The 23,291-nt window shown below is 43.3% G+C and overlaps 7 protein-coding genes across 7 annotated transcripts; 3 read left to right on the forward strand and 4 right to left on the reverse strand.

The window, feature by feature from the left end:
- Window positions 1-593: 593 nt before the first annotated feature.
- L199_007606 (uncharacterized protein) lies at window positions 594-4,092 on the reverse strand (the record flags this gene model as incomplete). The annotated part of the gene is made up of 11 exons (XM_064893295.1): window positions 594-1,104; window positions 1,165-1,270; window positions 1,341-1,380; window positions 1,464-2,907; window positions 2,981-3,047; window positions 3,117-3,176; window positions 3,267-3,324; window positions 3,386-3,438; window positions 3,514-3,629; window positions 3,743-3,870; window positions 3,964-4,092. 11 exons carry the CDS (start codon window positions 4,090-4,092, stop codon window positions 594-596), a joined length of 2,712 nt encoding a protein of 903 aa, XP_064749367.1.
- Window positions 4,093-5,690: 1,598 nt separating this feature from the next.
- Window positions 5,691-7,360, reverse strand: L199_007607 (uncharacterized protein; the record flags this gene model as incomplete). Its single annotated transcript, XM_064893296.1, has 10 exons — window positions 5,691-5,904; window positions 6,024-6,070; window positions 6,137-6,160; window positions 6,234-6,254; window positions 6,323-6,504; window positions 6,582-6,711; window positions 6,791-6,844; window positions 6,926-6,944; window positions 7,028-7,129; window positions 7,197-7,360. The coding sequence occupies 10 exons, from the start codon at window positions 7,358-7,360 to the stop codon at window positions 5,691-5,693; spliced, it is 957 nt and encodes a 318-aa protein (XP_064749368.1).
- A 716-nt stretch (window positions 7,361-8,076) lies between these two features.
- On the forward strand, window positions 8,077-10,412 carry L199_007608 (uncharacterized protein; the record flags this gene model as incomplete). The annotated part of the gene is made up of 8 exons (XM_064893297.1): window positions 8,077-8,216; window positions 8,290-8,547; window positions 8,732-8,948; window positions 9,128-9,265; window positions 9,360-9,629; window positions 9,760-9,911; window positions 9,981-10,277; window positions 10,352-10,412. The coding sequence occupies 8 exons, from the start codon at window positions 8,077-8,079 to the stop codon at window positions 10,410-10,412; spliced, it is 1,533 nt and encodes a 510-aa protein (XP_064749369.1).
- A 593-nt stretch (window positions 10,413-11,005) lies between these two features.
- Window positions 11,006-13,118, forward strand: L199_007609 (uncharacterized protein; the record flags this gene model as incomplete). The annotated part of the gene is made up of 4 exons (XM_064893298.1): window positions 11,006-11,524; window positions 11,611-12,456; window positions 12,528-12,791; window positions 12,855-13,118. 4 exons carry the CDS (start codon window positions 11,006-11,008, stop codon window positions 13,116-13,118), a joined length of 1,893 nt encoding a protein of 630 aa, XP_064749370.1.
- Window positions 13,119-13,916: 798 nt separating this feature from the next.
- Window positions 13,917-18,776, reverse strand: L199_007610 (uncharacterized protein; the record flags this gene model as incomplete). The annotated part of the gene is made up of 11 exons (XM_064893299.1): window positions 13,917-13,946; window positions 14,020-14,172; window positions 14,245-14,506; window positions 14,577-14,955; window positions 15,026-15,801; window positions 15,857-16,701; window positions 16,756-17,108; window positions 17,182-17,536; window positions 17,610-17,728; window positions 17,795-17,873; window positions 17,949-18,776. 11 exons carry the CDS (start codon window positions 18,774-18,776, stop codon window positions 13,917-13,919), a joined length of 4,179 nt encoding a protein of 1,392 aa, XP_064749371.1.
- A 677-nt stretch (window positions 18,777-19,453) lies between these two features.
- On the forward strand, window positions 19,454-19,927 carry L199_007611 (uncharacterized protein; the record flags this gene model as incomplete). The annotated part of the gene is made up of 1 exon (XM_064893300.1): window positions 19,454-19,927. The coding sequence occupies one exon, from the start codon at window positions 19,454-19,456 to the stop codon at window positions 19,925-19,927; it is 474 nt and encodes a 157-aa protein (XP_064749372.1).
- A 484-nt stretch (window positions 19,928-20,411) lies between these two features.
- Window positions 20,412-21,911, reverse strand: L199_007612 (uncharacterized protein; the record flags this gene model as incomplete). The annotated part of the gene is made up of 1 exon (XM_064893301.1): window positions 20,412-21,911. The coding sequence occupies one exon, from the start codon at window positions 21,909-21,911 to the stop codon at window positions 20,412-20,414; it is 1,500 nt and encodes a 499-aa protein (XP_064749373.1).
- Between the last annotated feature and the right edge of the window lie 1,380 nt (window positions 21,912-23,291).

Raw genomic sequence — 23,291 nt, forward strand, 5'->3', positions numbered from 1 at the left:
ATTATTCATCGAGAAGTCTATGTAGTGATTCAATCAATGGACTTTTCAATTTACATTTGGGTTGGAGGGTATGAGTAACTCATACGTCATGTTGTGAATGATATTAGTATAATGATGATAATGATTATAATGATTTCGATTCCCTTTGTTAGGTAGATACCATAAATGTATCGTACAGTACAGATAAATCGTATGCACTACTCGTTTTCGAATGAAACTTTGAATTTGTTATAAACAACTACAGTAACAATTAATGTTTTGTTAATGTGAATCAATGCAATTTGATTAGCCATACGGTAGTATACTTCAAGAATGACATGGATCTTTATTCTAGATACACCAAATTAACATGACAGCCAAAAAAAAGGCAATGTATATTGAAAGTATATGCTAATTGATAATGATAATGATATTGATAATGATGACAACAAGTGTTCGATCGAGATTGACAACCCATAAAATAATGATAATCTACCCATTTACCCATCTACCCATCTACCCATCTACCCATCTACCCATCTACCCATCTACCCATCTACCCATCTACCCATCTACTCATCTACTCATCTACTCATCTAAGCAATTACTATAACCTATAATTTAGGACTACTTGCACCTCCTAAAGGACTTTCTGACCCTCTCCTCTCGTCATCTACTCTTATCGTATGTATCTGTTCCTCCAACATGGGTATACCATTAGGTGAAGTAGGGATACCTTCACGTATGGATCCCATGGATCCCATTGAGAATTCATGATTCCATCCTGTCCCTGTGCCTGTGCTTGTCGTCGGTAGGGAACGTGATTGTGGGTTTTTAGATTGAGGTTGAGGTTCATGGAATGATGAAGTTTGATTTTCATTTTGTCGATGAAATGATGATAAGTTTTTCATTTCTTGACCACTACCACTATCATTCTTACTTTGTATACCTGTTGCACCTGGAGCTGAAGCTGTTCCAGTCACTTTACTTCCTATATTCTTTAATAATTCATTGAAACCCAATTTCGAGCCGACCGGTGTTCCTCCTCGACCACCACCGGAGCCAGCGGCATGACGAGGTGAGAAAGTTCCTTTTCTTACTTTCTTACGAACCACTCGTTTGGTACTTTATTTATTCATCAGTCACTGTTGGACAGTAAGGGGAAGAGAAGAGACAAGAACTTACTGCCATTCTACTACTCCGTAGATGATAGCATCCAGTACACCTTGAGCTAAGATCATCCATTTGGAAATCGCTCTGAGCCCTACAGGTGGATGACCCGCGAAATCATCTATGCACCCATACACAAGATCAACTACTAATCTATATCAATATCAAAGAAAGTTAGAGAGACCACTTACAGATCAAACGTATCAACGATACAGAGAATAAGAACAAATACTAACAAACACATCAAATTATCAGTCAATACTCATATATCCAAAAATTACCATGATCATCACATTACAATCGGAGAAACTCACTCCGAGAGGGAACCATAACATCAATAAAGCCGTTTTCCTATTTAAATACGAAGACATCGATTCCGGTACGAGTTCAAAACTTTCACCATTATTCGTCGTACTTTGTCGAGGTGCGAACCTATCATCTGCGGTGTGCGAACCAGGAGGTGGCTGAGCTAACATCCTAGCTAGATCCCATTCTTCATCATCCTCGGTATTATCTCCTTGAGTATCGGTCCGATCACGATCGTTTTTCGACATTCGTCTACTACTTTGTGCTGGTATTCCTGACGCCCCTGGAGTTCCTGGTGTTGACGATGCGGTATATTGGAAATTCTGTTGTGAGAATGTAGGTGTAGTTGGTGTTGATCTTCTACCACCACCACCAACACCACTACCGAGGGTCGACCAGGGATTATCGGAGCGTGGAGGTAATGTGATCTTAGGTAATGGTTGAACGGATGAACGGGTCTGCCGAGGTTCAGATCCATCTTGTCGAGCTTGATCAGCTACTTGAAGCCCGCCAGGACTCAATTCAATAGATTCAGAAATGGTGATTGAAGGTCTTTGCCTCGAATCTAGTTTTGGTGATTGCCCAGATCCATGTTTGTTTCCATTTTCTATTGAAGATATTGTACTTTTAGGTGATGATGGTAATTGAACCGATTTCTTTCTTTTCTTCTCGCCAGCTCCCGTCAAAGCTGAACCACTAACAATAGAAGATTGGGCAATGTACGTATCATCTGTCGATTCTCTTTTATGCTGTGACTGGGTAGTATCCTGGTTTCTGTTTGCATTTCTAGGGTCAACATGATCTTCTGAAGGTATTGATGGCATTCTAGGAACGTATAATCCAGGTGGTGTACCTCTCAAATTCGTTTCTTCTTTTTGATTTTGGTGTTTGACCGAATTTGAAATGGAATTCAACCTTGATGAAGGCGAATGAACATTGGTAGATACAGTAGTAGTTGAAGATCTTTTCCGTCCACTCCTCCAACCATTCCAAATCGATCCTGAAGGTATACTACTAGGTGAGGGTCCACCAAATCGTTCTCCGTCTACTTGGAAAGCGGGTAATTCCAATTTTTCCCATGGTGGTACTTCTTTTGTAGGTGAGAATGAAGGTCTTCTAAATCCCGAGTTTCTCCTGGTCGGTTCTTTCTCTTTCTCTTTAATCACAGGAGGTGGATCAGTGCTAGATGAAGAGGAAATATTCGATTGACCTTCAGGCAGGACCGATAACACTTCACCGCTACTTCCTCTTTTCCTCCTAAAAGGTCCATTGCTAATCAACGAACCGAATCGTTCCCTGAAATCACCTTTATCCTTGTTACTCGTCGAACTGACAGTCTCGTATGGTCCCCCCGTAGCAGAGTTGGATCCGGGCAATCTAATCTTATCAGGTCGTTTGAGGAACACGTATAGTCTGGCATATAACACGGTTATAACAATACAAACCACACATCTGATTCATTCAAGATCAGCTGAAATTGATCTGATCATCGTATAGATCAAGCCAAGACAGAAGAGACGCTTACCTTGGAATGAATTGCATTAATTCCGAATACAGACCTGCGTTCGCACCGTAAAAACATGTACCGCCCGCTAGAATGGGATGAGATCGAGTATAATACGTCAATGAGAAGATCATCAAGAAAGAGAAACTCAACTTACAAGGGTAGAATCCAAATAACTCATATCCCAAGATAGCGACAGCGATAGACACGACCCAGACTGCACGCGGAAGAATCACAGATCAGTCTCAGCCTATTACTCCTTCTCTGAGAGATAGAAGATCATATGAAGATGTTGACGAAAACTCACCAAATGCCCATAAGAAATACCACCTCTGCTCCATCCAGAGTGTGAACCAATGCAAGGGCTATAGGATTGGAATTCACTTGTTATTACTTGTCTGGTTTGTTTGTATATTGATAACTTACATAGATGAGGATCATGAACGTAGCAAAGGCCAATATGAGTGTCCAGCCATGTTCTATACAGATTCACCGATTGGTCAAGGTCAGCTTCAAGGGGAATAACTGAGGAAAGCTAGTATACCTCAACTTACCAGTCCACAGTATAGCGGTCAATAAGAAACCCAATCCATCACACGAAACAGTCCCATGAGCGATGGCACTCCCATCTCCCGCTAAGAATAAACATGAACTGATCAAACCGACAATCCTGTTTTTTCCACCCAAAGCCAACATATTGGTCAGCGACACACAATCTCATCGTCGTGCCTTGTGAAGAGTGAAAGGGATCCAAAGGACGGGGTGGGGGTGGGGGTTACTCACCCCAATAAGAAATCGCTGACAATAAGAGCTTGTACGATCCTCGTCCTTGTCGTACCTGGTCTACCACGTATTCGTTCAAGTACGAACATGGATATCAGTATCATACCTGATCCGAGTATTGTCAAGCACTATTACGTTTTAATAGTAGCAGGGTCAGCGTGTCGTGTGTTTGTGTGTGTGAAAGTGTCACCTCGAAAGGAAGGGGAGGGGAGGGAGCTTACTAGAATGACAACATTAACGATCGATATCCAAACGTCATTATCTGATCCTGTGACTTGATCAGCTAGAGCTATCCTTCCTATATCCATAGAGTGCGTTCTACGCGATATCGATGGTATGAAGTAGGACATGTTGATCTGAGCAACACCCGAGGTGCAACGTTCTATACACAACAAAAAGATTCGATCCCACTTTCTTCTCTACTCGTATCTTCTTCGTGATTGGGTGTTGAGTGTATGAGAACAATGGAGTGGTTATTATTATATGTATCTGAATCTTGAATTTATGATAGTCCGTGACATTTTTATTCGGTTTGGTCGATTCGATTAATTTCAATTATCCACGATCCGTCGAAGTATATCTATAAGTTATGCTTTCTTTCTTTCTATCTTTCTTTCTTTCTTTTCTATCCGTTCCTTCGATCTCGATCTCAGATTCCTTCCTTCTTTAACAAGATGATTTTGACCAAACCAAAGTTCTTTACTTCTTGTTATGATGTTCTTACTAGATGTAATGTATACTAATGGTGTATTGACTAGTTAATCGTTTTCGTGGGGGAAAGGTATTTGAGATCAAATGAGTTGATTCGTCATCCAAGACTTTAGTTGATTCCAGTACCAGTTCTGATACAACTGGATGGTGACAGTACGTGACTCGTGATGTATATCTAACAATGGACCGATGACTGTATGATCCAGGTCGGGCTCGACTCTTGTCTTGAGTGATGGGTGGTGGAGCTAGTGTCGATTCGATTGATCTAAAAATGAATGGTTGGTATTCTATCTATCTGTCTGTATCTGTACTCATCTATGCTACGGTATATGATAGTCTAGTCTAGAATTATATAGATGATAATAAATGATAATAATGAATTAACAAGACACTAAAAGTTAAATTGACCATTCAAGCAAAAGAGATGTAGAAGTGTAAACAGGCCGAAGGGGAAAAAGAATAAGGAAACAAGGAAGCCACCAAATAACGACGTATGTACCCCTCTTACAATCGTGACCGTGACCGTAACTGTAACTGTAATTCACCGCACCGCGTTTCTGGTTCTTATTTCTTCCTGTTCTTCTAGGATGATGGTGTTATACTCGGTTATTTCCTCAAATATGGTGACGCATGACGTTGAAAGTGCTGGAATAGGAACACTCCCCCTCTCCAGCGTGTGTGCTCGCTTCTACGGATCTACAGTAACATCATTTCATACTACTCGTACAGTAAGTATGACCACCTATACCGAGGCAGATTCTTGTACTACATACACTTCGTTTCAACGAAACCTATATCACCCCTATCACCATCTTCCATCTTCCCCATGCTGCTTGGACTGTGCACAGACTAGAATTCGCGATTTTGTCCGATCGGAGTAAAACTGTTTTTGTCTCCTGTTGTTTCCTTGTGATTTTCCTGAATGAGTGACTCACATTTTAGGGAAAGACACCACAGAGTCTTCGTACTGAATACAGCACTTGTCCATTGTATGCATGTATGCATTGTACTGCCAAGTAGTTGAAATGCGTCTAACCATGATAAGCAAGAATTATCCATCATTACATTTACTACCATTCTCAGTAGAGCTGGCCCCGGCTTGAGCTGGTTGAGTGTGAGGCAGAACAAAGTATCGTCTTTTATCTAGATTTGTACATAGAAATATCATGCTTCATATACATGTCGATTATAACAACAATACAGAGGATGATCTAATTTCATTCTCACCGCATTCATACTAAGCATTCCCAGCAGCCCAAGTTTCACTACTCTTAAATCTCTCGCCTTCCGTCCCTCCCCATTCGACAGGTCCTGAATTAACCGATTTATCAATATGGAACGGAAGGTCTCTCACTACATTCGAGATCAAGATGGGGAAGTGCGATTGGTTTAGAGCGTATCGGGAGTATGTGGTTGGTTGAGCATAGGCTATGGTGGATGTATGAATTAATCTGCGATATGACATTGAGATCAGATTGAGGGATGTTAGCTCAGAAGTACCTCAAAATATTTCGTGAAGCTGGACCAGAAGAACTATTCAAGTTGTATGCGAGGGGAGGTTGTCACTCACACATCGGATGTCAATCCTTTGATAGGACTATGGGTAGTTCTGAATCGCTAACAAAACCATTTATATCAGCTGGGCAATCGTTTAGAGGATCGTGATACAGTGAGCCGACTCACATGCATTCGATATTCTCCCGTTGTCTATCAGACAAACGAAATAGTATTAGCTGTCCACTTCGTCCAGAAGATCTTTTCAATGTAGAAGACATCTCACCCCTATTCTATCATTTGTGGACTAAATCACAAATATCAGCTCCCGTTTCACCTTTCTAGTGTGATTTTCCTAAATGACGGCCCACTCACATGATATTCTTCCTCATGAGGCCACCACTCCCCACCAACTTCCACCAAACCCTCCGAATCCGTACCATCCAATATACCCGTCAAACACCCTTTAAGGGGATGGGTGAAAATAGCATCCACTTCATCTGGATTGGGTATCAAGTCGTTGAGAATCGATGCTGAGGATATAAAGCATACGACGGCTGATAACATCCCCATATCTCAGCTGATCTGATTCTTGACTAGAGGGGGGGGAAAGAAGGGAGTAGATAGGATTCACGAGTAACGACTATATGATTTTTCATATGTGAATTTAAAGGTAAGATAGTCATGACCGGTTCTAGTATCGTCAGATGATGTATATCTGGATGGTCCAAGGGAAGACCAACTTCCTCGAAAGCTTCTCGGCGCTGTCCATATACTTCATGTCAGCTTTTACAGGCCTTGCTAAAGGTTGTGTCAGATATATAGATGAATAGACAAGCTCACCGCTGTATGTATAACATCCGGATCTTCAGGATCGACTTTCCCACCTGGTAATGCCTATCGACACCGTTAGGTCAGCTGGTGAGTAAGCTTGACCAATCTGCTCTCGTGTGGAGAAGAAAGGTGATGGCAGCTTACAGTCTGCGAGGGATGTCTCCTGTGACACCCGGAATGATATCAATCAGTATATTCAACCAAAGTACAGCATGTAAGAGATCTGGACAGGGCAACTCAACTCACCTCATGGTCTTCGCTCGAGTAGTCAACAACACATGTAATTTATCATCTCCCTCTTTCTGGAACAGAGCTACCAGCACTGCAGCCTGCTTCACTAGACCAAAGCTATTTCCCATTGGACGTTGAACGATCAGCCACGGTGCTTCCACGAGGATAGCGTGAGCTGACTCACTCGGTAGTAGGAGGGGTTGGATAATCAGCTAGATTCCTCAGGCAACTTAGGGATTCTTCTGATAGACCTTCTAGCGATTTGGGAGGTATGTGCTGGAGTACATCAGAGCTGGATTTGTGATGGCCGTTAGGTATGGAAGAGTCGGGCGCGATTTGGACAGTCATTGATAATTGTACCAGTGAGATGAGAAGGAGAAAGGTTGATTAGGAATAATGGATATAGCAATTACCAAAAATATAGTGTTGTAGTAATAGGACTTGAAGGTACAATGTTGTATCCGCGATTGGGCTTATGCTTATCTATTGAGCGTCCACCGAAGTTGTCGGATGACTACTATTTGAAAGTGATCCTTTGATGTGATGATACTGAGGGGTTTGTGTGTGGAGGGGAGCCAGGAAGGGGCGTGGTGACTTCATATAATGTGAAGGATGATCGGTAGCTTTCTTGGGGTGATCTGAGGTGATACTGTGGGTCGTTCTGTATTGACATGCGAGAACATGAATGAGTCGACTCGAATAATAGTCGAGTAGCTGAGCATGGGGATGTTTTGGAACTGCGATGGTGAAATGGGGAGCAACCAGAGTGGAGGTCAGTTGAAAGACCAGGCTTAGCGTAGGAGATAAGCGATGTTAGCCACGAGGTAGACACGTGTCGGAGGACAGGGAGAGACGCGTTCCAGCCTTCTTTTGGTCATCTCATGTTGAGAATCGAAAGTGATCAAAGACGCGTCCAGTCGTTCAACCATCTTTGTTCGAAATCATATCATCGTTCATCGTTCTCAGAACAGTACAAATACAATTGACAAGACCCAGCACTCGACCCTCTCCTATTCTTAGTCTTCCCCAACGGGCCCTGTCAACCATCTCGACCCTCACTCAAAATGTTCCGTCCTTCAACGCGTCATAACATCCCTTCCTCATCTACCAACCCAGCGCTAGAGGTAAAAGTGAACAAACGTCAGTCTGGGATTGGTGCCAACCCAGCAGGTCCCAGTACGAGGTATCCATACAGATTGAATTTGTAAGTGAAACACTACTATTTTCTCCCATGTACACACATTCGATTGGGGTTTTAGCTAAAGTGAATGATTTAGCTACGAAACACCTCCAACACTCGATATAACCCTAGAAGAATTCGAGACATTTGCGATATCTCGTCTGAGGGTATTATCTCAGATAGAAGCATTATCACATCGATCGTTACCTTATGCTCAGGTACAAAGTTCCATAACGAATTATACGAAAACCCACTTGAATTTGAGTAGTAATACAGCGCGGAACGTCAATCTAGATGAGGAAAGGAGGAGGGATGAGATTGGACATTGGGTATTGAGGTTGAGTTTTTGTAGAAGGTGAGTATTCCATTCGGATATCAAATTATGGACTCATTTCGCCCTTATACTATCTACGACCAAGAGAGATATGTCTTTCCTTTACCTCAGGATCATCCTCATCCCATCTCCCCCATTCATGTCCAGATCCATTATCACTGTTGTACTCTCCATGGCTGATCTCCGTCTCTCGTCATCTACCCAGTCCCGACCTCAGAGCCCGATTCGTCCGATCTGAAGTTGCCCTCTTCAAAAACCGATTTGAAACCGACGACGTCAATGAACGATCTAGTTTCCTGAAATCGCTGCAATTCGATTGGCAGGTCGTGGATGAGAATGAAAAGATGAGGTACGAGAAGGAACTGAAGTTATGTATGTGGGAGAAGAAAGATGAGGCTTTCAAGAATGAGAGCTGGTTCAAGGTGAGTAAAGTCATTCACAACGATTTATGAAATCGAAAGAACCATTGGGATCGGCAAATGGGATGAGGAGCAGGTTGATCGTCCATGGAGTCATGGAGGAGACGATATGACGGATATGACGGACATTGAAACGATAGCGATTTGGACGTTCCATCGTACTGATGCTGTTCTTATGTTAGGTTCCATGGCATACCGTCCCTGATCTTGTTGGATCACGAAAAGTATATATCAGAGCAGGGATGGCCTATGTCCCTCAGAGTTTACAGATTTCCTTGGTGTTGCAAGCGTTTGCTAGTAGGTTGGAGAAGGCTTTGGAGGTGAGTATCGTTGTTTCATTTTACACTAGCCGCGAAAGTGTTCAACGCTGATCATGAACCCCTCTCCTTATTGGTTTGTTCTTCTCCTTCACAGCTAACAGCCAAGAACCTCCCTCGTCTCGACGAAGATGATCGATTGGGACCTGTGATCGATCACCTCGCATCATCTTTCTTATCAGGAGTTGCATCGTCAGATTATCAATCTTCCGACTCGGCAGCTGCACAAGGCGTAGTCACGGCGGAGATGGTAGATGACGTGGCGCGTAAACACTTCCCACCGTGTATGAGGAATCTGTATGACAGGTTGAAAAGAGATCATCATTTGAAACATTTTGGGAGATTACAATTGGGTTTGTTTTTGAAGGTGAGTGTGGGCTTGCTGTATACTGGTGAATGTCCAGGACAAGGTAGAGAAATAGGAGCGATTTACGTTTTCAAGAGACTAGGATTTGCGTGTAACGCTGATCTGATCCTCCTTGTTTTTGCTATGACAGGGCATCGGTCTCCCTCTTGACGAAGCTGTAGTCTTCTGGAGAAGGATGTACGGCGCTACGATGAGCGATGACAAGTTTAACAAAGAGTATAAATATAATATACGACATTCTTATGGTCAGGAAGGAAAGAGGACGAACTATCCTCCAAAGAGGTATGTTTAATTGCTATTCGAGTGACTGTTAAGCTGACTGATATATGTGTCTGTTGTTCGGTTGTATAGTTGTCAACAGATTTTGACTCAAAACCAACCTGGTACTCAAGATTCACATGGATGTCCCTTCCGACACTTCTCACCTGATAATCTCTCTGCATTCTTATCGTCGACTTACCCCCAGATCGACAGAGGTAGTAGTGAGATGAGGGATATTTTGGATTCAGTCAAAGCGACACATTACCATGTGGCCTGTACGCGTGTTTTCGAGTTAACCCATGGGATCAAGAAAGGTGAAGGGTTGGGTGGGAGCGAGTCGGTCGCTCATCCGAATAAATGGACGGATAGGAGCAGAGAGTTGGAAAGGTGGGTGATTTCCTTTTTGATGAGTGTGTTTTTCCCAGTCAGCTGATGTTGTTTGCATGGGTTGGGACGAGTAGGGAGGTGGTCGAGAGGATCAAGAAGAAGGAAAATTCTGATGAGATGGTGATTGATCAGTAGTGTTGTGCTGCTTGATGCATGCTGTATGGATATGCTCGCGGTGTGGATCGTCTTGACGACTCTATGCGTCGTGTACATGTATACATGTATAGATTTGCAAATCACACTAATCGTAAAACTACTCGAGTGCTTGCGCTTGGTTCGATCACCCCCGTGCCTGGTTTTGGCTCGTGTTTGTTTACATGATTCTGTATTTCCATCGCACGGACCATCTGAAAGAACATCCATCAGTCAACTATCATCAACAGCAGGTAACGATAATGAGTAACGAATCGAATACATTCTCTCACTCCATTTGCATGTCATGCCTGACAGATAATCTATCATCAGTTCACCACTTATTCATCACTCGCACACTGACCGAGCACAGTCAGAGGGCATCATCAACCAACTACGATCCTTTGTACTGGATTGTATTGCTTGACGACCAACAAAACCCACACATTAGGGGATGAAACTCGGCGACTGGTAAAGAATTGACCTGACCTCTCGATAAGTCGCTCGCTTGACATTGTCATAGCATCCTTAATTGTCATTCAATTTGAAGATATAACCCCTTCTTTATCATCAAAAGGGTTGCTCTTACTATCAGCATGTCACCCTACGCTCGCTCTGAAGAAACACCCTCAAACATCTCTTCGACCCCTCAATCCACCCATCTGGCCACGTTCTCACCTCAATCTCCTCTACTTGAGACGCCTCATTTAGACCATCCGTTAGGTCACTCTCGACTCACTCAGGGAGATGGGGAACAGAGAGAAGATATAGAAGAACTACTAGATATCGATCATTCGACTTCGTACCACAACGAAAATGCAGGAGAGTTATATGATACCACATCGTTAACTTCGAACGATATTCATCAAGATCCAATCTTATCTGACTTGGCTGCCAAACAAAATGAGAGCCTGTCACCGTTCAAAGCTATACCTGCTCCCACTTCCACTACCCGAGCGGGTCTAGGACCAAGGATGACTAAATCTGCTGCGTCTAGAGCAGGGTTGAATTGGGATGAGATCAAGCCCAGACGGACGATTGAAGAGAATATTGAAGGAGAAGAAGGAGGCAGTATTAGTGGGACTCCAGGTTATAAGAGGGTTGGGTTGGGTATTGTAAGTTTATCGCTTGAGTTCTATACTGTTTATCTGAACTTGCTCTGATCAGAGAAAAATATAGCTTACTTCTACATTACATCTAGACCGTTCCATCCCTGGCTCAACCTAGTATAACACCCCGTCCGACCAAGGCATCTCAACTCCGTCTCAGATCCGATAATACTACCACCCCATCTTCCCCTTCTTTCAACTCACCATCGAAGATCTCAAGAGGACACCACAGAACGCTATCTGTCCCCGTCTCTATTGGAGCTACAGTGGCCAGTCTGAACGGTCCGACAATCTTACCTAGACAAAACCGTACATCTGCCCTGAGAGCAGCTGGCGAAAAAGGTAATGCCGGATATAGGGACTACGAAAAGGTCCAACAGGAAAAGGCCGCTCAGAAAGTCAAAGAGCAAATTGCACTCGAGAACAAGGAAAGGGCGAAAAGAGAGAGAGAAGAGAGAAGAAAGAGTTTGGCAATAGGTTTAACAAGTTTGAATGAACCTTCTGTTCAAGTCAGACAGAATAAAACTTCCAACTTGAGAGCGATGGGTGAGAAAGGTACAGAGGGATATAGGGAATATGAAAGTGTACAATTGGATAAATTAGCTCAAAAGGAAAAAGAACTTCAAGCGATAGAGAACAGAGAGAAAGCCAAACAAGAGAGAATAGAAAGAAGAAAGACACCGGCACTTGGCGGGGGTTTAGCATCATTGAACGAACCTGATCTTGTTGTTAGACAAAATAAGACTTCTGCGATGAGAGCCAATGGAGAGAAAGGTAATGAAGGATATAGGGATTATGAGAAGATACAAGAGGAAAGAAAGTCAAAAGAGGAGATGGAGAGATTGGCAATTGAGAATAAACAACGAGCGAAGATGGAAAGAGAAGAAAGGAGGAAAACTTTGGGTGTGATGCCTCATAGCTTGAGTAAACCTGTTATCGTGAGTATCGATATTTTCCGTATGATGCTTTCCGAAAGTTCCGATGTTGATGTTGATACCTACTTTCATAGACTCCCAGACCTAACAAGACATCTCTTCTCCGAACGAACAGCTCCAAATCCATCTCTTCGCTTCACTCGGTCCGATCGTCTCTACCTACATCCGCCCCTCGTTCTCATTCTCGTCCGGCTACTAGCCATTCACTCACTAGGACCATCTCAGCTTTGAAAGTCAGTTCGGCAGATAACCTATCATCGAGCGAGGTACAGCCTAAGCCAAAGCCAAAGTCACTTGGAAGCGGAGGTGGATTGAAAAGTTTGGGTAAACCAAGTATTGTAAGTTTGCATTTGTTCTATTACTCTTGGATCTTGCTGACTTCAATCATGGTTGTATCTCAGACACCCCGATTAAATCGAACGGCATTACTTCGTACCCCCCAATCCAACTTATCTTCATCTCGCAAACCTACATTACCCACTTCGTCATCTACACCTAGCATACATAGAAAGATAAATTCGATATCTGCCAGTACGCCTAAACCATCGATTGACTTGATGGTAGGTGTAAGTCCAAGACCCACAAAAGCAAGTTTATTACGAGCCAATGTGGGTATGAATAATAAAATATCCCCTCCTACACCTGCTACTGCTACTTCGTCGTAAGACAAGCAAGTCAATGGAGAATTTTAAGACCGTTTACATCAGGGGGGATTATGAGACCATGACGAAGTGATGGGATTGGAAAGAAATGCTTTCGAGTGTTTGATACGATATCTACGATGATCATGATTTTATATATTCCATATCTAATGTTATATATTCCTTTTTGTATATTTTTGGTTGTTTTTGTTGGATACGGTTTTATTCTGGTTTGTAATGTTTATATATATACTGAAGTGTAGGTAGCTTAGTCCAGTCCGGCCCGGCTTTCTAAAGATGTTCATTGGTATAAAACTTATGAAGATGAGTCTTTATGAAGCTGTCAATTATGACGATACTGAATATCGATCGAATATGAGCGTAGACAGTACCATCTAAAAGTTAACCTTGACATTCAATACGATTCATCTGTAGATTGAAGATGGTTGTTATTGCAATATTGACCATGGTACATGGCCCAATTCTGCTGAGTACACCACATCATACGATTCTGATCTTTCCGCCACTTTGGAGACTAAGAGTTCCTTCTCTGGATGACGATTCAGATGATAGATAAACGATGGATAGGAAAAGTTACAAGAATGAGAAGATGGAGTCAAGAGTCAATGTTGATTATGATGTGCAGTTCATGTCATCTTCCATTAATTTAACATTATCATTCATATGTTGATTTTGCTATGCATATCTAGCAATGCACTATTCTATCAGATTATGCCCTTATATAAATATATGATATATGTACGTAGAAGTTCATCAAAAGCATCAAGTAATCAAAAATCACGATCACGTTCTATCTATTGATTAGCTGAACAGATCAGCCAATTCTTCGGTCTGCAATAAACACAACGATATATCAGCTATCACCATATCAGAGATATCATGCTGTAGGTTAAGCTGAACTCACCTTCTGAGCCATCAATTCCTTCCTGGTCATATTCTTAAGAGACAATTGAGCCAAGTTCGCTTTCTTCTTCTGGATCTTATCCAATTTCTCTTCTATCGAATCTTTGATCATCAATTTAACAGCTAAGACAGGTCGTGTTTGACCCATTCGGTGCTGAAGTCACACCATCATCTTCATCAGCTAACCGCTCGAATTTGTTGGTAAGTGATGTATTCGTTTACTCACTATTCTATCAATAGCTTGACTTTCAACTGAAGGATTCCAATATGGATCAACCAGATAACATCTCGATGCTACAGTCAGATTCAATCCCACTCCTCCAGCTCGAGTGGATACCAATAAGATCTCAACTTGTTTCTTGTATTTCAGCGCATCTATAGCTCTCGATCGTTCTTCTCGAGTCATCGTACCGTCCAATCGTGCATATCGGATATTCGCTTCGTCCAACATATCTGCTATTCTATCCAGCATCGTCGTCCATTGAGAGCTGCGATGCGATCAAAACTATCGTCAGTACAGTGTCATTCCAAAAGGCAGACAATGAGACTCAAACTCACAAAACTACACTTTTCGTGACTAACGGTTTCCCCTCATTATCCAACTCTTCTATCCCATCCTCATCATCCCCAGCAAACGGATCATAATGAGGTGAATTCGGATTCCTCTTGGAAAGGGTCAACAGCTCATCATGGAGATACTGCATCTTCGTTGACAGATTGGGTTTCTCGCCAGGAGGTCGGACGTATTTCTTCCTAGCCGCTCGTTTGGGTTGATCCGTTATAACCTCATTTGAAGCTTCGGTATCAGGTGGAGTGACCTCGATGATATCCGATGGCAATCGAAGCATGGCATTACAAGCTCCGCAAGCTCGAGCGACGGTCGATTTGAGCTTCTTCGTATAATCGGAATAAACTTGAGATTTGAAACATCCCGGGCCTAGATATAACCATTAAATTTAGTTATTTTCCTAGAAAGAACTAGATATAAGAACTAGATATTAACTCACAATACAAATGCAAGCATTTCGTTAAAACAGGTTTGGAAGTGAATTTCTTCCCCTTGGATTTCTCATCTTTAGTCGCAAACTCTTCTACACCGCCTAAACCGATATCAGGGAAATAATCCCCAAAGTCCACTCCACATCCAGAGCATAATGCTCCAGCACCTTCCTTGAGATAACAACAGACAGCTACCGCTCTCGCTTGGTTCAGCCCATTTCGATCTATACCTTGCACAGCAACTTGATAATCCATAATCGTACCATCATAATCTTCCTCGACTGATCCGCTCATGGCAAGATCAACGTGATTGCAGATTTGTCGTAATCGTAACACCTCTTGTAACATATTCGCGTAGTTCTTGCCAAGCTCATTCTTCCTCTTCAATTCGCCTACACGATCCTTGGCTGCCGACGCTCGCTCGTCATAGACCTTTCTCTCATCTTCACGCAGTTCAAGCCAGAGCTGCACTTCTTTTCTCGGTGGGAGGTTGAGTATCTTCTTACCATCTTCCGCAGTTGAATCCTTCGTCCTACGCAGGGTGCAGCAACGCATGACAAGTTGCAGCCGAGCAACACCAATCTGCTCTCCGTATTTACATGGTGAGGATATATATTGCGTGAAGACGTCTTTATCATCGACTGGGCTGACTCGAAGAAATTTGAAGAGAGCCCACACGTCCTCGATCTTGTTCTGGATAGGCGTACCGGTAAGAGCTACCCGTCGATCGGCTTCGACAGCACAAGCCGCCTGTGAGGCTACCGTAGAAGCGGTTTTGATATAACTAAGCACATCGTTAGCGGTGTCCTCTTGACGATTTTGGCGAGATAAAAACTTACTGAGCTTCGTCCAAAACTACTCTGAACCAATCAATTGCTTGTAAAGGACTAGTCTCCGTTATGACGACTTTTGGCTTGCCCTTTCCTTTCTTGGTTGACTTCATTCGCGCAGCTACTTCCATAGCTTTAATCTCGGCTTCCACTTCCGGCTTGGTGGGACGACCATTCAAAGACGCATCTGCTGTCATTTCAGCCTCCTCTCCACTGTTCTCTGCTGTTTCAGACGGTGTATTTGTTTCAGTTTCGTTTCCTGACTGCTTTGAGAACTCATTGGCGAGGGTATTATATGATGTGATGACGACGTCAAATTCAGAGATGAATTGAGGGTCTGGTCTCCTACTTGGGCCGTGATAGATATACACTTTGAGGACGTCAAAGTCCTCCAACAGCTCATCGTCTGATGAGTCTTCACCATCAGCTTTTGGAGGTCTCCATTTCCTCTCGATCACCTTTGGGGGCATCACACCAGCTGATCCACCAACGATCTCGACTGGACCATTCCAATGTTCTTTTATCTGGTCTTCCCAATTCGATATAGTTGACATCGGACAGACTAGTAAAGTCCCTTTGGATTTAACGGCGATACGTGATCGACGAGCAGAAAGAGCTTTACTGATGTCCGCATCTCGTTTTCGTTTCTTCCCTTTGTTATCCGTGAGTTCCGCGTCGATATCAGGCATACCGAACACTTTGGTTTTAAAGGATGATATGACATCGCTATCGTCTCTCTCAGATTCGGCGGGCGTAGATTCGAATTTCTCGATCTTACTCTTCGCCCAATCATGAGCCGAGCTTCGTGTGGCTGCGATCAACGATACGACGGAAAGGGTTTTACCCAGACCCATCTGTGAAAAATCCCGTCAGCCCAAAATGCGGGATAGAGAAGTGGATGCACTCACATCATCCGCTAAGATGGCACCTTTACTATCATCCGGTCTCTCCCCTTTCCTCGCTCGTATTTCTTCATTTGTAATCTTATTCTTCCATGATCGCACTTTCCCCTTTTCGTCCCTGATACCCTCCCACAGAGATCTAGGATCGTCTGCTTTCTCCTTCTCTTTCTCCTTTTCCTTGCTCTTTTCCACCTCGTCCGCTGTGGTAGCATCCGCACTTGACTCGGACTTCACCTTTTTCAGCACCTTCTTGGCATTCTTCTTTGCTTGTTTGAGACATGACGAGTCTTGTTCACGTAGCAGGAAAAACGTCAAAGCACGACGTTGGTGAGGGAACAAGTTGGTTTTGATAAGGGGACCTGATGGGGGGATAAGGACAACGTCAGATAGCTGTCTCGGAAACAAGCGACGCCCCATAAACCGATAGCTCACCTGGATCGCTTTGCTCCAGCTCTCCACCATTATCCAGACTCTTGAACACCTCGTCGACTTGCTTTCTCTGCACTTCAACCTGAGTAGCCTTTTCCCTTTCTTTGTCCGCAAAGACCATCCCGTAGCCCGACCCACTCATCATTGCCCTTCTTTGAGCGTAGATCGCCATCTGCGCAGCAAAATGACCGCCACCGTGCGCATTCTCATAACGAGGTTGTTCGGAATGTCGAGAGGGTTCATAGGGCGGTACGGGGTCTTGTAGGTATAGCGACAGGGTGGCGAGCATATTCGCGATATACTGTATGTTTGACGGTAAGGTGAAAAGCAGGACATTGATTCGAACGGCGAAATGGTGCTGTCGGAGATGAGTTAACGTCAGCTCCCTCTCTTCCTCGTGTGATGCTCAAAGGTGGGGTGACTAAGCTTACGACTTCCGGCTGGACCCTTTGAACGAACCCTTCTAGCCTGACCAAACCCCTCTGCATAAGTGATCCCAGTGGATCTGCAGCAGCAGCATCAAGATCGCCCACAAAAGTGGTGAGACCGGCTATGTTGTTGGGACCAGTGAAATCAGCTTTCATCTCCTGGTATAGATCATAATACTTGGACCTACGAGTCAAAACCTGTATTGTATCCCTTATCAATAAATTATTCGGTTCACCTTTCCTTGCTGGAGTTCCAGCTGCTCGATGCTATAACATGATGTTTCAAGATATCTCGTCAGCTACCTCATATTGAAGATAGGCATGACTGGTTGCTCTGCTCACCTTCAATTTGACTCTAAGTAATTCCGCTCCTTTGTAATTGACCACATCATATTTCTCTCTGCTCTCCGGAGGCGATTGAGCACCTACGATGACCGCAGGACAAGGGTAAAGCATGATAGCCTGCGACCACAGTGCACCTATACAAATCGGTCTCTTGTCGTTACTTTGCGGTGGTGGTGAAGGTATATTTCTACTTGTAAGATCTATAGCTGAAGAGGCATCTTTACCGGACGTGTTTGGGATACCATTCACTCCAATTTGATGAGATTGAGGTTGAGGTTGAGGTTGATTAAAAGAAGAAGATGGGTTGATGAATGCGTTACCACTGTTAGGGGGCCATCCGGTTACTGTTGAAGATGATGAGATTTGACGAGGAGGTATATTGGGATTTGCGTATTGACCAAATCCATTATTAGGGTAGGAGGGATTACTGGGACCCGCTATGGGTGTTGGTGTTGTCATATTGATGTTAGATCCGGTATATGATATGCCATTAGAGTCGAATGCTGGAGAAGAAGAGGAGGAGGAAGAAGAAGGTTGAGATCGAGGATGGAATGGATGTGCAGACGATGTTGTGAAGGATGAAAAAGGTCCGTGCGAACGTCCGGCGGTATTTCGATTATGCTGAGTATTGTGGTCACTCGAGGGAGAAGAGGTCAAAGCGCTTGAGGCGATGCCCGATTCACCTTTTCTATTGATGACTCGGGTTGACTCATCATCACCTGAGTCATCTCCCGTGAGATCTATTGACGTCGATGCAGTCGGTTCATGGTCAGGTGGAGGTCCGTTGGTATTATTATTGTTGTCAGAGGTGGCGAAGGGATTCATCAGATCTTGTGAGTGATGAGTGACTGTGTGATCGTAGCTTTGTTTGTGTTATATGTACATTGATGCGAATTGGTTATATCGATAAGCCTATAATGGGAGTTCAAGTGATCAGATGACTGTATGTCTATGTGGGATCGTACTGTGATAATTGCTCTTGTGATGAAAGGAGACCGTCGTGGTAATGTTGTACAAAAAAAATGACCACCACTGCGAGTACAAGCATCTCAAGTGACCGATGGCGATTGATTACATGGTAAACGGTGACAAACGGTCATGTCCGCTGACTAAGCTGTGGGATCATATCACTGTGGCAAGCGATTGAATGACATCCGGCGATAGTCAGGCAGTAAGGCATGCCTCAGCACACCTTTTGCGAGTATCGTGACGGCTATCTATAGGAATTCATCCCGGACATGGAGATTAGGAGCTAAGGTGGGGAGAGGGACAAAGGATTTAGTGGATAAAGGACCACTCGCTTCACCTTCCTCTTCCTTCAAAGTCGAATTCATAGAATCCTTCCGCTTCGAACGGATCGAACCATTATCAACGCTTTTACTGGATCTTCGCTGCTTCGGTGATCATCTGTAAATTTATGCCATATAAAATCAATGATGGAGCATGCTCCTGCATTACAAGCTCAATTTACCAACCAGACTGATCGATGATATCCGTTCATGATGGCTACCTCACCTCAAGGCCAGCTCAATACTGGATCAAACACATCAGACAGACGATCTACGGCACCAAGCTCTTCCCAGATCAGTGAACCTGAACCTGTCAGCGTTAACACAGAGGACAACGATCTATCTTGTGGCTCAGGTACTGCTCGCGCATGCCCCGTATGTTATCACACCTGTCCCTCAGTACCCAGTGAGAGTGAATCGAGACCTAACCGATATGCGGTTAGCGAGGGGCTTTCTGAAACTTTGGAAGGTTCTATCAATGCGGTGAAAAGCCTTCTACACTCGTTTGAGAGGAAGGTGGGAACCGAAGATATGAAGGGATCAGAAGTAGAACAAGCAGATCAAGTCGGTACAGTAGATGAAGACGTTTGTCGTCCAAAAGTCCAAATCCAATTCAGGAGAAGAAATCCTCATGAACCTCCTAATGACTCACATGAGGATGAAGGGAGCAGCAACGGTCGATCATAATTTGTTGGGGATGATGGAAAAAGAAGAAAGTATGTTAAAAGTCGAGGTCCCAATTGATATACCCAATGATACGATGTTATACACCTTTGTCCGATGTCTTATGGAAACATTAACTGCATTTCCCCCTGTAGTTGCCGTGAGTATCGATTACAACTCACTATCTCACATTATCGTATTTGAAGACAGAAAATCTAGTACTAAGAAATAGATGTATGCATATATGTATACATAATCATTTACCATATGAGAGAATCAGAATCAAAATCAAAATCGTTTAGATCGTTAATAACGTTACAGAATTCGTAAGACGTACAATTCATATGTACTGTATTTATGAAAAGAGGAAAATTCAATTGAAGTGGGTATGCTAAGATATGACAACGGATCGAATATCAAATGTGATATTTGTATATATAGCCCTTGGAAGAAGAAAGAAGAAACAAAGACCTAACCATACGGAGTCGAGAGATGATCATGATCAAAATTAAGACTCAAGCTTCATCCATTCCATTGGTAAACTCTTCCTACCCGATAAACTCTTTCTCGAACTATCACTTCCAATAGAAGATCCCGATGAAGAACCGCTTGATCTGTACTTCTTATCCTCCCTTAAACAATGATCCGTACCCATCGAAAGGGAATTCAAGAATGAATGATCACCCTTCAATGCCAATGGACTATCTCTCGTTCCCCGAGTTGTCGAAGATGATCTTCGATCTTTCTTCGGCGCATAGGGTGTAAGCGGTCTACCATTTCCTATAAAGCTCTTTCGAGTTGGTGAAGGAGTTTTAGGCGATCGGATAGGAGGTAAAGGGAATCTTAATGATCTGCTTTCGAATCCTGACCTGTTTTCGTTTTCGTTATCGGATTCGGAAGTGTTAGTCACTGATACTGGACCTGAGAATTCCGATTCCGATTCGGAACATGACGAAGAGGAGGAAGAATTCAATTCGAATTTTTCACCACAGGAAGTCAACAAGTCTTCCAAAGCCATTGCCAGATCACACGTATCATCAGGTGATTTCCTTTTCGTCCTTTTTCTCTGTTGTTTCTTAGACTTGGTCGGCGTAGTTTGCGAGTAGACTTTAGAAGCCCATTCGATGGAAGAGAGAATAGGTAAAGCAGGTAATAAACCTGGTGTGTTGGCAGTCTTGGGAGTTATGATGAGGTCCGAATCGACAGTGGAGGCGTTGGAGATCGCGCTGAGCATATTGGCGCTGGTGGGAGTTCGGTTGGAAGTAGGAGTTAAGAATCGAGTTGAGAGAGTTAGAGGTAATGGTGGTGGTCGTCTGGTACTTCCGCTTTTGATAGATTCGGCAAGTGTGATGGTAGGCCTTGATTGTGATTGAGTGTTGAACAAGTGTCCACCGATCGTATGTTCAGTCATTTCGATATCAGGTTCGAAGGAATCTGATACATCGTGTAAGGGTATGCTCGACCATCCAAAAGGATCTTCATTCTCCAATAAGGGGGTGGAAACCAAGAATCCCTCCGATTCACCTTCAGTCAAAGACGATGTAGCTTGACTTGCTAAGCTGCCTTTGGAAGACCACGAGAGTCGATTGAGCTTCTCGTCCATCTCCATATCCTCGTCGATATCCCTAGGTACGTTGACCGGTGAACTCCTTCCGTGCGAGGGAGAGGGGGAAGGGGATGGGGAAGGAAAGATTTCACTTGAAGGTGCAGCCGAAGGTAAACTGTACATGATATTCAGATCTCTACTTTCTTCGACCGCCATCATCTTGTGTACATCCTCTTCGAATTCCAGTACGGTGAACAAACCGAGTTGAGCAGGCTCCTTCATATTGATGTGCCTGGCTCTATTCCTGCGGGGCGAATAGACGGGAGGTTTGGGTGCTCGACGGTGCGGTGCAGGTGGTGAGATTGGGATAGTAGGAAAACACGAGCTGGGGATATCTGGGAGATACTCTTCGGTCGAGTATTGATGTTGTCGGATTTGTAAGGAGAATGGATGTTGGTTCATTCTTTTGTGCTAAGATCTAGAATGATTGTACTCTGGATAGGAATAATCGAGGTCAGTTTTGGTCATAACTTGGAGGTTGTCGGGTATCTCTACTTACAATAGGAACCAAATAAGGGGTAATGAGGTAAAGTTGAGTACAATACCTTTGAGGGATGATCAATGCGGAGTTTATGAAAAGGTATATAGATCCCAGAACATAGGTAACGTTGAGTCACTCCGAAGTGTATCGTCGTACCGTTTCGTATAGCTCGGTGTCGTGGTGGCCAAGATGAGTGATTAGATCGTCGAGGCAAGTTTATATGACTTGAAGAGTGAGATATATAGCGATAGCAATTATGATTGTATAAGCTTAAATGGTGAATTAATTAAAATGAAAGAATAGTCGAGGGGGAGAAGTGAACGTATGTGGGTTATGTATCTATGTATCTATGTTGGAGAATTATATGAGTATGGGAATGAACAATGACAATGATAACTATGGACAATGAGAACAATTGATGAATGAATGTCGTGTGAAACGCGAGGTCAAGGACAAATCCGAAAAGATGAACAGAACAATAAGAAGGGAATGACAATTATAATCAGGCGTTATTGTTCTATGTAACGTGTATGTACAGTTACTGTAATGAGAAGGAAAGGATGATAAAGATGGGGATCTACAGGGCAGGGTACGTTTTATAAGGACAATAGCAATAAGATTAACAATAACAACAAAAAGAGGAGAACAATAAACGATCGGAGGTTAAGTCAACTTATACAACTGCAGGTCAGGTATAGGTATTTACCTCGGGAATTGACGATCAATCCTTTTTGTTTACGGTTTATTGTTTATTGTTTCGGAGATGATACCAGGCGTTACTGTTACTGATGGTGATGGTGAGGTGATCAACAAATGATGAATGAATGAGTGATACAGGGTTATATGGGAACAAAACACGTTTAAACCGAAGACTGAAGAGGTCGAGCGTATCACAGTGGGATTGTTCAAAGGAATGTAAATAACTACTATAGTCAAAGCGGTGACGTCAAGGTATGATAGAGAGAACTCTAGTTCCTTGATGGTTCAATAATTGAATTAGTGGTAAGCTGATTCAGTGGTGAGACAAAAGACAAAGACAAAAGACGAAAAGAGAAGTAGGCGACTGTCTTTTATCTTTTCCGATTTTGATTTTTATTTGATTTTCTGACATGCATGAAGTATACGCACCACCGACGCGATAGAAGGTATCGCATCCCATCGCGTCCACATTTTGCTTGACGACCGAGGTAGCAGAGGAAGAAGAAGAGATACGATCAAGAAGAAGAAGAGAAGTGAAAAAAACAATGAAAAGATGTATCCGAGCGTTGGGTTGGGTGTTTTGGAGGGGAATCGCGTTGGTC

This window comes from Kwoniella botswanensis, chromosome 2 (assembly GCF_036426115.1).
Source record: "Kwoniella botswanensis chromosome 2, complete sequence".
In the NCBI taxonomy this organism is placed as follows: domain Eukaryota; kingdom Fungi; phylum Basidiomycota; class Tremellomycetes; order Tremellales; family Cryptococcaceae; genus Kwoniella; species Kwoniella botswanensis.